This window comes from Oreochromis niloticus, linkage group LG5, assembly GCF_001858045.2.
Source record: "Oreochromis niloticus isolate F11D_XX linkage group LG5, O_niloticus_UMD_NMBU, whole genome shotgun sequence".
NCBI lineage: Eukaryota > Metazoa > Chordata > Actinopteri > Cichliformes > Cichlidae > Oreochromis > Oreochromis niloticus.
In genome coordinates this window covers 19,132,561-19,145,831 of record NC_031970.2, presented here as the reverse complement: position 1 = coordinate 19,145,831, position 13,271 = coordinate 19,132,561, and the positions used below count along the sequence as shown (strand labels likewise).

The 13,271-nt window shown below is 37.8% G+C and overlaps 1 protein-coding gene and 1 long non-coding RNA gene across 4 annotated transcripts in view; one reads left to right on the top strand and one right to left on the bottom strand.

Annotated features, from left to right (window-relative positions):
- Positions 1 to 13,271, bottom strand: part of LOC109202267 (uncharacterized) — a 712,495-nt gene that overhangs the window by 596,196 nt on the left and 103,028 nt on the right. The window lies entirely within an intron of this gene.
- Positions 1 to 13,271, top strand: part of atg7 (ATG7 autophagy related 7 homolog (S. cerevisiae)) — a 59,193-nt gene that overhangs the window by 4,816 nt on the left and 41,106 nt on the right. For all 3 annotated transcript variants that reach the window (XM_003454570.5, XM_025907253.1, XM_013277092.1), the window contains exons 7-14: positions 246 to 392; positions 767 to 855; positions 4,196 to 4,317; positions 5,225 to 5,315; positions 5,481 to 5,625; positions 7,112 to 7,270; positions 10,251 to 10,445; positions 11,843 to 12,088. In XM_003454570.5, coding sequence (XP_003454618.2) covers positions 246 to 392; positions 767 to 855; positions 4,196 to 4,317; positions 5,225 to 5,315; positions 5,481 to 5,625; positions 7,112 to 7,270; positions 10,251 to 10,445; positions 11,843 to 12,088 — 1,194 coding nt within the window. The remainder of the gene's footprint in view (positions 1 to 245; positions 393 to 766; positions 856 to 4,195; positions 4,318 to 5,224; positions 5,316 to 5,480; positions 5,626 to 7,111; positions 7,271 to 10,250; positions 10,446 to 11,842; positions 12,089 to 13,271) is intronic.

Here is a 13,271-nt window from a genome sequence, read left to right as displayed (position 1 = left end):
TATCCTTAAATGACCTTTTCTGAAAAAGTTAAAACTCTACAATTACTATTAGCTGTTTTATATGATGAATACAAAGTGCTGTCAGTGTCTTCCACTGCTTCATCTATATAAACCAGAAGAATTTTACTGAATAATTCGGTTTTCATCCCCTTTGAGGTCACTTGGTTGAGAATTGCTGCACTGACTTCAGCACTTGTAATATGTTTGAATTGCTGGATTTGTCTAACTTCTAATTTCTGTCTTAGATTGCAGCCCTGCAGGATGCTTATGATGGCCTGTGCATCAAAACAGGAGCCACTGCAGTTCCTTACTTCCTAATAAAATACACAGATGAGTCAGTTCAGATGGCCGTGCTGGGGGACTGGGAGACATTTTTCAGTGATACTAAGAAGGTTTCAAGAAGATTTTTATATTTATATAATTAGAAACATGAATTTACACTTATATGTTATTATTCTGTGTGTCTGCTACTTTTTTGCACTTAGATTAATATCATAATAGTATGATTTAAAGTATACACCAAAAGTTTCCAAACCTATTTTTGTTCATTCTGTATTAGTTTAAAGTGTTTGAAAAGATTCAAACAGACTCATTTTTTTAATAAGGTTTAAAATTTATTTTGTTGTGGCTTCAAACTGGATTTCTACTGTAGTTTTATTGGCTCGTCACATTTTACTAATGCTGTCTACTGTTATACACTCACACAATAACACATATACACATTCACACCTTGCTAATGTAAACATACCTTGTTTGTTTTCTCTAGGTTACTGTGGGTGTCTATGATCCGTGTACTCTGTCCCAACATCCGGGCTGGCCTCTGAGGAATCTACTGATGCTTGTAGCTAACCAATGGTAAACTGTGTGTGTGTGTGCATGTGTGACTGTGTTTTGAGGAAGTTGTCTCAAGGATGTGTGCTGTGGGTCATTAAGTAATTTTAAAAAACCTGCTGAGTTTCACTATGAGTTGCACAGAAATGAACGGCTCCTCTTCCTGACTGATTTCCCAACCCCGCTGCAGTGTGAGGAAAGTAAACCTTTGTATTTTAAGAAAATTATCAATTTCAAAAAGAGAAATTTATCAATTTAAAAATGTTTGCATCAGGACAAAAGCAATTGAAACTCTACTAAAGTTATTCTGCCCCACTCGGACTGAAAAAGAAGTATCGAGCTGCCGCTTCGTCTCAGTGGTGTTGCAAGAGTTTAGTGGGGATGTGATTAATTTGATCAATTACATGTGCTCCTAGATGGCAGCACTTGCTTACAGAAACACGACTGTTGCTTTTAAGCTAGTGCTATTTGTCTATAAGGATATAAATTTTACAGATAAACAAGGTTTATTTCTTCCATTTAAGCTCTTGCTAAGCTTTAATCTTAAAATGTAAATCTGGTTGTCCAAACAGTTTATATTGATCTAATCTACCTTGCTTGAAGAGGATTAATAATGATGTCACTGCTTGCTGATTTATTATTTTTTTCCACCTAAAAGATTTTCAAAATTATCTCCAAATTCCATCAGAAAACATTGCTGCTCTTGTTTGAACTACTTTGAACTACTACATATTTCTTTTTCTCAGTTGTATTTAACTTTTTTTTTTAAATTTTATTTATTCATTTATTTTTTATTGTGGCTGTGTAGTTGCTTGGTCTGGGTAAAAGACAATAGCTGGTTTGCTAACTCATGCCATACCTATCTGTGACACACAGCAGCTGCTGTCTGTGCTAAACATAGGCGGTGTTGTTTTATACACAGTATGAGGTGTATTTGCAGCATATTGACAAATATTTTTAACTAGATTTTATCTATTAAAAGTCTTTAATAACAACACCTTTAACGGAATATGTATATTTCTTATTCTTTTTGGTTTGAAAAGCGTTAGCAGGCTCTGTTGGGATATTCCAAAGTTGATGGATGTTGATGAAGCAGGATAGATCAATAACAGTTGTTACTTTTATGTATGTCACGTAAAAGAAATGTATTGTTACATTGTTACAAGGCCACATTAAGAAAATTCTTATTAATCATTTGGAATAAAGTCAAAATATCAAGATTAAAGATGAAATTCTATTTCAAGAAAAAACTTGAAATACTCTTTTGAGGAAAAAAAGTTGAAATGTGGAGATTACAGTTGTTGTTTTAAGACAAACTGCCACAGCTCCTACACCCTAACGTTTAGATGAGTTTGTGAAACAAATTGATCAGCCGTCTTATCATTTCTTGTGATACAAAAGACATCCTCTTTATTGCATGAGGGTGCAACCATCAGTATCATTGCATCTGTCCATTGCCGGCCTTTTCATTTTGTACAAATCCGGCCAATTCTTCCAAGTCTGTGTGTTTTGTTGAAGAAATGTTGTAGAAGAAATCGAGACTCGTCAGACCAGGCAACATCTTGTTGCATTTTCTGTTGTCTTTCTACAGTTGTGGTGTGATCTTATGCTGCTTTACCTGTAACTATCTGTTACAGGTAGAGCAGTGAGATAGTGAGTTAGTTTTGCCTTTCTATCAGCTGAAAGCAGTTTGGCCATTCTCCTCTGGTTAGAGAGCCCCTGCTCGCTGGATATTTTCTCTTTTTTGACCGTTTTCTGTGAACTCTAGTGATAGTTGTATGGAAATCCCAGTAGATCATGAGTTTCTGAAATACTCAGACCAGCCTGTCTGCGACCAACAACGATGCCTTTTTCAGAGTCGCCTTCTTCCCCGTTTTGATGCTCATTTTAAACTTCACCAAGTCATCTTAACCACGTCTACATGCATAAATGAATTGAGTTTCTGCCATGTGGTTGGCTGATTAAATGTTTGTGTTAAAATGCAGTTGAAGAGGTGTAGCTATTGAAGTGGGCGGTGAGTGTACATATTTATTCATTTATGAAGGACATGTTTTTTTATGTTTTTGAAAATAGTTATCTGTAAACAACACACTTGGACGTCCTCCTACATAAAGGTGCCATTTATTTTGTGGTTAAATTAGGCTCCTTCATGAGTATATGTCATATATCATCAGGAGTGCATTTTTAAAGCAGGATATTGTGTGTTTTCATCCAATCAGCCTCTTTAAGTGTTGTAGACTGTGATTTTTGCTTGTTTTGAACACCTTGTGCTTATGCTCAGTGTCTCCAAAGCAGGTGGTTGTGCTTTATAATCTTTAAATATTCGATTATGATTTTTATTTGCTTTATACAGAAGTGGTTGCTACAACAATCAGAGAATTTAAAAAATAAAATGGTTCATATCCCACGGGCAATGATATATTTTAAGTACAAGCTTAAGTACAAAAAAAAGAAAAAAAGGTTGTTTTATTTATTTTTTTTAAACATTGTATAAATGATGCAGGTGAAAACTGCAAATCATCTGAAAGCTTTTCGTTACTTTTATTTTCAGATGGTAAATAAAGGAGTGCTTTGCAAGCTGAGAAATGAAACTAAATAGTTGTTGAGTAAAAATGTAAATATTCAGATGTAGGAGTAGATATCAAAATGAAATAACATAACCCCATACCTGATAACTTTGAGCAAGAGGAAGCAATCCATCTCACACAACTGATCATAATGTATTGTTATGTTCTGAGACTGTCGGTAAAATTATCTCTGTATGTTTCTAATTGTGGCTTTTATATCAGTTAAGAAGTGCTGTACACTCTTATTTCAGGTCTACATTGAGGAGTGTTTTGTCACAGAGCTTAGTTTTCCCTCTTTTTTTCTGGCATTTAGATTTTTTTTTCTTCTATTGTACAAAAAAGGAACTCCCACCGAGGCTTGTTTAGCAATAGTCTTCTGTGATATCAACTTGCCGACAACAATTAATCAAGAGTTTAGCTTGCATGCTCTGCAGGTTTTATCTTAAACAAACCTCATCAATCCTGTGCTTGACTACATTTTTTCTCTCTGTTAAACATAAACTGTTGATATTGGCATAGATGGCTGTGATGTCTTGCCTATTCAGTTCTTTTATCAGAGCTTGATTGTGTAACGTGACTCAGTTTTTCAGGACCATATTAGAGGAAGTGTCTTAGTACAGCTGTATAAGGTGTCAGAGTTTTATTTTGCAACAACAGGCATGTTAACTTGTATTTCACAATGACGGATGTGAGATATCTACATGTAAAAAAAGAAAAAAATGTGTGTACATATATATTTGAATGTCCTATTTTCAGCATTTCATGTAGCATCTTCTGTGTGTACGTGTGCATTACAGGGGGTCTAAGCTGGACACAGTGGAGGTGCTGTGTTTTAGGGACAGAACTCTGCAGGGAAGCCGCTCCATTCAACAGAGCGTCATCTTCCATGTCAAACTACCTGAGCTTCCCAACAACTCTGGTAATCTCTATTTCTTTCTGTGTTTCTCTTTTTTTGTGTGAGTGCAGTTGTGCAGTTTGCATTGTGCTGCTGTGCATCTGTATATCGGTGCATTTGTATTTGTATTCATGTGAATGTGTGCATGCATTCAGATACATACACTTGTGGATATTAATACTAAATTGAACATGCACTCTTAGTTCACTTTCCACCGAGACTGCCTGCTTCTTTTTCAGGACACACTAATCTCACAAAGCGTTTCCATTATTCCTTTATCTGCTGAATAAGGGAAGAAAGTAATTTAAATGGTAATAGCAGGATGGGAAAGCGGGTAGCTCTTTGATCTGCAAAGGTTTTTGTTGAGTTCAGACAAGGAATCTTTGTTTTCCTCAGTCTACCTCTGCGGTTCATCATGTCTTTTAATTAATTTGCTGAGGATATATTCATGCAGCAAAAAATGATTCATCTACTCTGATGATTTGATATTGTTTTGAAAAGGATTAACCAATCCACCTTGGCCCAACTTTACACCGGGTTCAGCTAATCCATCTTCTAAATTCTGAAAATAGAGAGGGAGTAGACTGTATGTTTGTCTGTATGTTAATCTCGTTAAAATTACGTTAACGCCATAACCGCATTAACCCGGCTAATCTCCGTTAGCGAGTTAGTGCAGATCGCCCCGTGCGTGGGGCTGCACTGCGTTTGCGCGGTTAGCTCGTTAGCGCCATGCCGCCCCACACACGAGGTTTAATTTTAATTTTAATTTTAATTAGATTAATGCTAAAAACACTAGTTAGAAATTTCATTAAACTTGTCCTTGCCTGAAAGCGTTGCTGTATGTAGTGAAGATTTTTTCTTATTTTACACTGCAAGTGTGTTTTGATGTTTTTCTGTTTTTGTTTGTTTGTTTGTTTTGTTTTTTTAATAGCTTGTCCCAAGAGTGTAGGCTGGGAGAAAAATCCAAAAGGAGCCATGGGACCCAGGATGGTCAACCTCAGTGAATGCATGGACCCCAAACGGTAAAAGAAATAATACAAGTATTTGAACTTCAGCAGGTTCACTCGACCACGTCTACATGCCTAAATGCATTGAGTGATTTGCTGATTAGATATTTGTGATAATGAACAGCTGGTGAAGTGGCTAGTGAGTGTAGGTCTTCACTTGTCTTACTTAACTTTTTACAGGCTTGCAGAGTCTTCAGTAGACCTGAACCTGAAACTCATGAGATGGAGGCTGGTTCCTTCCCTGGACTTGGACAAAGTGATCAACACAAAGTGTCTCCTTCTGGGTGCTGGGACACTTGGATGCAATGTGGCCCGGATGCTCATGGTAAGGATAGATAATCAAATCAGTGGGTAGACAGGGTGATGAAGGTTTGCTAGAATTTGGATAAGTGCTCCTCGGAAAGTGTTATGGCTCTTAATTCATTAGGGTCTATGACTTGCTGAACCAGAAACTGTTACAGAAGATTTTTTAAACACCGATGTTAGTAAAGATGAGAAATGTTATGTTTTGATGATGGGTAGTATTTTTTTTTTTTTCATGCTATGTTAAGATGTAGCCACAAGTCATTTTAGGAAACATGTTAAACGTTACTGCAACTCACAGGACTATCCATACAAGTACGGCTAATAACATTAATAAGCAGTAGCCCCGGTGCCATTAGCAAGACAGTTATCCAAAAAAGTGTAGATTTAACATTATTATCATATTACTGTGCGTCTCAGATTACATTTATACAAAAGAAAAATAAGGACTATTACTCTTCTAACTAATATGCTAGCATTACTGTTTCCACTGTTAACAATATATATACACATACATGATGCTTGTTTGTTCAGAGTGTTTTTGGAACCACTGACTTTCACAGAAACATACTTGAAGTCAGGATTTCATCAAGGGTCCCATTAACAGAAGCTCAGTTTATTATAAGCATTGCAACAATTGCCAGCTTCACTGTTTGATAGTTGAGATAGACAGGAAATTGGGTTGAGAGAGAGAAGGGAAAGCAGGGGTTGTAGTCGAACCTACGCCACTGCACTCCAACCATGTGGCATGTGTTCGCCTGGCATATGGTTTTACAAAGATTAGAAGATGTTCGATGTTAATTATTTTTTATTCTGGGGATGTAAACAGCACCTCTCGATAAATAAACCTCCTCTGAAACTGATCAGCTGACACACTGGTCACCACTTGTTTCACTTCTGGTGTCTGAACATGATGTGTGCCATATGTGTACACAACTTTAGTGTTTTAATTAATTTGCAGTCACAGAACAGAAACATAGACATGTCACATTATTTGTGATGATATAATCCTGTCCAATTATCAACTGGACAAAAGAGATTTTCTTTCATTTTTAAAAATCCTTTCCATCCATATCGGTGACTTTAAAAAAAACTTTTTTAAAAAGGCTTATTCAGTTTTTAATAATTTCTAAAGTCTTTTTTCAGTGTGAAAAACAACAACTCTGATAAATGAGTGCTTTAGAGCCCATCAGTGTATTTTAGCCTGCAGGTATAATCATCCTCTAAATCCAAATTGGTGCTTTGTTTTTTTCACCAGTTATTTGATTGTCTTTCAGACTGAGCCTGGTGTAATGTAGACTAGAACTAAAATTATACAGTTGTTTAACCTGCACACTAATGCATCCATTATTTCAGAGTTAGATTGTAATCGCACTAAGTATTCATTTTAAATGCACACAAGGCACGCCACCTCCCACTCATTGTCACTGAAACTGTTTACAAAGCGCCATTTAGGTCAGTGTTCATGTCAGTAAATGGTCGATTATGGTTTTTCCATTTTTCTCCAGGGATGGGGAGTGCGCCACATTACGTTTGTAGACAACGCAAAGATCTCATACTCCAATCCAGTGCGGCAGCCGCTTTATGAGTTTGAGGACTGTCTTGGAGGTGGAAAGTCCAAAGCCATGGCAGCTGTGGACCGACTTACCAAAATCTTTCCCGGTGTGGTAGGTCGATTAACAATGCTTAACTGTGTAATATGATGTCTGTATTTCTGCTCATATTTTAGAATTAAAGCATGTCCCGCTTCTTGGAAGCCAATGATTACAGTCTGTCATAATCCCTGTTATTCATTTCTTCAGAAATACTGTGATTGTGTTCTGCATATTTCAGAGTTACATTGGAATCGCCCCAAGCACTCATTTGAAATGCACACAAGGCACAGTGCCTACTAGTTACTGTCACTGATGATGCTCACAAAGTGCTGCTGAGGCCAGTGTTCATTTGATAAATGGAGGTTAATTATCTGAAAAAAACATTGAAAAAGATGAATTTGTAATCACTGTACAACTGCACTGACTGCAACTGCGATTTTACTATTGGTAGGTTTTTAATTGTATTCCTGTTTGAATTCTTGTAACTTAGATGTGAGGTACCCACCATGGAGAATAATAAGAGTTGTGTTTTATGCATATTAATGCTGGTGGTTTCAATACTTTGCTAATTAATGAGTGGGTTCTCTGTGGGTGTTTTTTTTGGGGGGGGGCTCTGGATTGGTTTGAAAAAGGCAGCCATTATTAAGCTACTAGGAAGTGCAAAGACTGGCTGCATATTTATAATGTGAGTCACATGTGCAGTATGCATTTCAAAATGAGGTGATTCACTTGTCTGTCCTGGAATATTATGCAATGTTGGGATCAGAAGATCATGAAACTTGAAAAAATGAATGGGCAGTTTTTCCTTTTATTTGTTGTTGGCAGATTTAATCATCTCGGTATCTGACAGCTTCATTGACTCAGGACCCATTTATAATGAATCTGTGTGTTTCTTTTGTGTGTGTGTTTGTTTCCATCACCAGTCATACTGTTTTCACATTAGTTATAAACATTTAAGCCAAAAAATGATTTCTCCTTCTGAAAACATGACACTTCAAAGCTGGAGTGAGTTGACTGAATCAATAGCAATCTAATGCACAGCAAATACAAAGCTACTGCCAGGAGATTTTGGCATAGCTTAGAAAAAGCATCCAGACAGGTTGCTTTGCACAGATAATAAAATTAGCCTCACAGCACATCTAATGCTCACAAACCAAACAGGTTTTCTTCACTTTTAAATCTGTAGCGAAATCCACTTCTGGATCCTCTAAATCATTTTTAAAGCATTTTAAGAAGACTGACTAAGAAAAGCAGCGTGTAAAATGCTTTCACACCTTCGGCTTCTTGTCAGATTCTAAGTTTTGACTAAACTGACCGAGTGTAGGAGTCTAAAACTTGTGTGTCCCTAGCGTGCCTGTGCCCTTATCAGTCACATCTCACACAACGACTCCCTCAGTGTTTAAAAGCCTGATGTGATTTACCTTAAACTGTGTAAGATTCAAGCCTCATTGTAAAAGTATTGATTTTTCAGAGCTTGCAATCATCTCTGTAATAACGTGTCTGTGAAACGAGATACACTAGGACGGGAAAATGGTGTCACACACTAAAAGAACTGTGATGTCCTTTAAGTTGAACACACACGCGCACACACACGCACAGACACACACACACACACACACACACCTGTCATGTCATCAACTTGACATCCAGGTCTCTCGCCACCCTGGCCCAGTGGCCAGTTTCTCTCTGAATGTCCTGGGAATGAAATGGAAAGTAAAAATACTGACACGTGGCCCCGTCTAGTCATGACGTGTCGTGACACTTTGTTTTTCTACCATCAAACTAGCTGCATCCACACCTGCTCCTATTTTTAACAGTGTGAGCGTGTGCCTGCTTCGCTTTCCTCCCTGCTTGTTTCTCTGCAAACTCATGGGTATCAGGTGCAACTGTGAAAGATGGAAAGACAAATATGAAGAGGGTGAGCTGAAAGTGCAGAAGTACTTTAATTGAACTGGGAGAATATGGTTCAAACAAGGTCACAATGTTGAAAATGTCAGGCAGATTTCTTATTTTGTATGTGGACAAACACCTGACACAAGTCACCTGACATTTCCAGGATAATTGGCAGCTTGTTTTTCTCGCTTAAAATTTGTTCTCATCAGAACTGGACTATCAAGAGCGGCTTTCTTGGATTGTTTTATTTTTCCAGAAAGTTTTTTTTTCTCACAGTTAAAAAGAGTTTTGTCTTTCTTGGCTGTAGGTTAAGGATGTTTATAGAGGAAATTGGAATATGATTACCACCTCTGCAGCTTAGCAACGCTTACGTCAGTGAAATATAAATTCAGGACTTGGTTGACAAGCTCCCACACTTACAATGTGAAGAGTGAAGGCAGAAGACCCACTGATTCAGTAAAAGTGGCATTTTTATTTTTTCTTGTTAAAATCTCGCACTTCTGCTTTGCCCTTTCTGTCCTTCTCTTCACTATGAAATTACTCTTGACATTTCCGTTTGCCTCGTTGTCGAGTATACACTCCCTGGAGATAAACATGGCACGAGAAGTTTGGCAATGGACAACAAAAGACATTAAGTGACTGAACATTGCCTTTTTTTTAAGGATATTTTGTTGACTTTAAGATGATCTTTTATGTTTTATTTTCATACACTCCTGAGTTATACGGGACCATTTTTTTTTCTGATCTCCCCTGTCTGTCAGCTACCAGACAGCAGAGAAAAAAGCAATATTTGACCTTACATTTTCAATCTGTGACTGAGGAAACCCATATTTTCATGTCTCAGAAGACTTCTGTAACCTGACTTCTTTTTACGTCAAAGGTGCCTTTGGAACGGCACTATTCTTTTATGTCCTTACATATTTTATACTATCGAGATTTGAGCCAGATGTACTGGAAAAAGAATACCTCCTGAGAGTATTAAAAGTTGGTTGTCCCATAAATAATGTATGCATATGAATCAAATACGTTTTAATAATGTCAAAGAGAGCTGATTGTGCAAACAAAAGACTTGTACGTATTGTACATATTGTGCTGGTTACCACACGTCTGCTCAATTTGTAAGCCGCCCCTTACACACCTCTATTTCTTTCTATTGCAGAACGCAGAAGGTTACAATATGAGCATCCCCATGCCTGGCCACCCAGTGAATTTCTCTCAGACCACTCTGTCCCAGGCCCAGAGAGATGTCGAGCAGCTGGAAAAGCTAATTGCAGAGCACGATGTGGTGTTTTTACTAATGGATACAAGAGAGAGCCGCTGGCTGCCTACGGTTATCGCTGCCAGCAAGAGGAAGGTAGGAAGGAACGGTACAATATGTACAATGAACGGTCACAAAGCAGTGCGGTAGGGTGTGTGTGTGCGGGGAGGGGTGGGGAGCTCCACTTATAGTATTTTACATAAAAACAATGAATGAAATGATGACATGCAATGTGAAAGTGGACACCTGCAACGAAGTGTGCACTCATGATTATTATTAAACTCTGCAGTTTAGTGGAGCTACTTTCAGCTCATTATTTGGTTCTGCACATTCACCCTGTCGCCGCTCTCATGAACTCGCTTAGAGGAGACAGCTGTTTTCAGCAAAAAAGCTCTAAATCAATCCACTGAGCAGCATCGTGTAGCACCAAAACAAACTAGCCTGTGAATAAAAGTCAAACATAAAACACCGAAAAGACCAAAATAGAGGTAAATATTCAACCTTTTTACCTAAATGACTAGAAAAGTAATTAGAAACAAAGTTTTTAATAGTTCATTGTTTTGTACTGCAGGTTGAAAGTGCATGTTTCACTCCACCTTGTTTTATTTTTTGCTATTAGGGACTTTTTGTAATCTACAGAATGAATTGTAACAGAATATTATTACTTTGTCTAGTCTGTACTGGCGCATTGTAGTCTAGTCTCAGATGTACATAAACAGAACAGGCTTTATGAGCTTTGTTGAGAGTATTTTGATAGTGGCACTGAAGGCAAATCAAAGGAAATCAATACCATGGATTTAAACAGATCTGTTTGCTCAAAGGTTACCTTGGACCTCAAGCCACAGTGCAGCACTCTGGCAGGAGACATTAATGTCTTTTTAACTTTGTTTTTCTTTTATTCACCTTTAAGCTTGAATCTGAAATTGGGAAGCCCTTTCACTTCTCCTTCGGGAAACTAAGATTGCTTGATAACTCAAGTCCAACTTTTCTCTTTACCATTTTATATTAATTTTATTTTATAATTTGCCATGCAAAATTGGATTTATTGAACATTGTGTCAGGAACTTGTAATGCCTCCAGTGGGAACAGTAATGCAACTCTTATGTTGCTGTGTGCTGTTAAGTGGGCTGTTGATGAGGTTTTTTTCTGATGGCTGGCTCAACTGAGAGGTTATTTGGCCATTTGTGCCATGGAGCTGTTTCAGACTTCACTAATTGGCATCAAAATTTGTTTCAAGTGCTGCTCCAAAAATGTAGATGCTTTCCGTAGAGGCCAGTAATGTTTTATATGATTGATTTTTTTAAAATAATCCAACATGATGTTCCCTTATTGTCTGCATAAGACAAGCCACATTTAACTGGTTGAAATGCACTCAGGGCAAATGGCAAAAATATCAGTAATCAACCCAAAGCAATTTAGATTCTTTTTTTTTTTCTGCTGCTTTGTAAAAAAGCTTTTATGACCATGATTTACCATAATTGTTATTTTCACAGCTAGTGGTGAATGCTGCTCTAGGCTTCGACACATTTGTCGTGATGCGCCACGGCCTGAAGAAACCTCCCAACACTCAGAGCGTTTCCACCGAGCCGGACTCCTCCCCTTCCTGCTCCTCTGCCTCCTCGTCATCCTCCACACCGGCTGGTGCTGCGCCCGCTGTCCCGGGATCATCCCTGTTTTCAAACATCCCAGGGCACAAGCTTGGCTGTTACTTCTGCAATGATGTTGTGGCACCAGGAGATGTAAGGAAACCACACAGATAACAAGTATATACTCAACTAAGTAGCTCACCTAATGCACTCAAAAATAAGGTTTTGAGAGGGTTCCAAGCAAACAGAAGCTGAAGTGAAAAGGATTGCTATTAAAAAATAATGGTCCCATATGAGTGAAAGTCTCATGTGATTCCTGTTTTTATGCTTAACTATTAGGAGTATCACATTGGGGTTGTATTTAAGGTTGTCTGCACACTTCCTAGTCATCAAAAATCTGTTGGTCTTAATTGCAGCATTTGGTTTAGTTATTGTTTGTTTTTTTATATTTTTGAGAAAGAAGGTTGTAATTGTTTTTCTGTAAGAGTTACAATATGCAAATTACCCCCCCCCCCCCCCCCCTCAAGAAAAAATAAAACAAAACTTGTAGTTTTCTAGCCTCGAGACCCAGATTCTGCTTGTGTCTCTGGATGTTCTTTGTTTTGGGGTTTTTGGATTTTGGATTTTCTCCTTCTCTTGACCTTTTCGGAGTACTGTATGAAGATTCTTCATAGGCTATTAAAGGCTATGGCATTTGTTGGGAACTTGCTGCAATGGGCTCTGACTTCTACTGTAAATGCCATATGTGTCGGTCTGACTGTGAGACATTAAAGTAATACTAAGATTTGAACTTGAGGCAGAGCCTGCTATCAGTATATTCTAAATGTTGATCTAAGGTTGAGTTCAGTAAATGAATAAATATAGAGTTTTGCGTATTGTTATAAAAGTTTAAGTGAGACAGGCCTGAGGCAAAATGATACAGATTGTCTAAACATATGGGACATATTCAGTGTGAGGATGTCTTGCTGCAAGAATAAAACATGACCAGAAAGTAAAAATGAAATACCTTTGACTCTAAAGGGTTACATGTCAGACTTTGTAGCCATTCCCCCTGGTAAGCATGTGTGTAATATCCCCAAAATGAATATTGGCATGTTTGGCACAAACACTAATGATCCGTTCATCCATCCATTAGCAATACCCTCTTACCCTTTTACATGTGAGCTGCAGCCTGTTCCAGCTGACACTGGCCAAGAGGTTTGCAGCCACTGACACTAATGGTTCATTTATGAAAATACTATGGCATTACTAACAGCCTGCTCAACTGGAAGTATCCGCTAGTCATCAGTGTGTCATAAACAGTTTGTGATCAACAACTTGGTCAAAATTCCTCTGG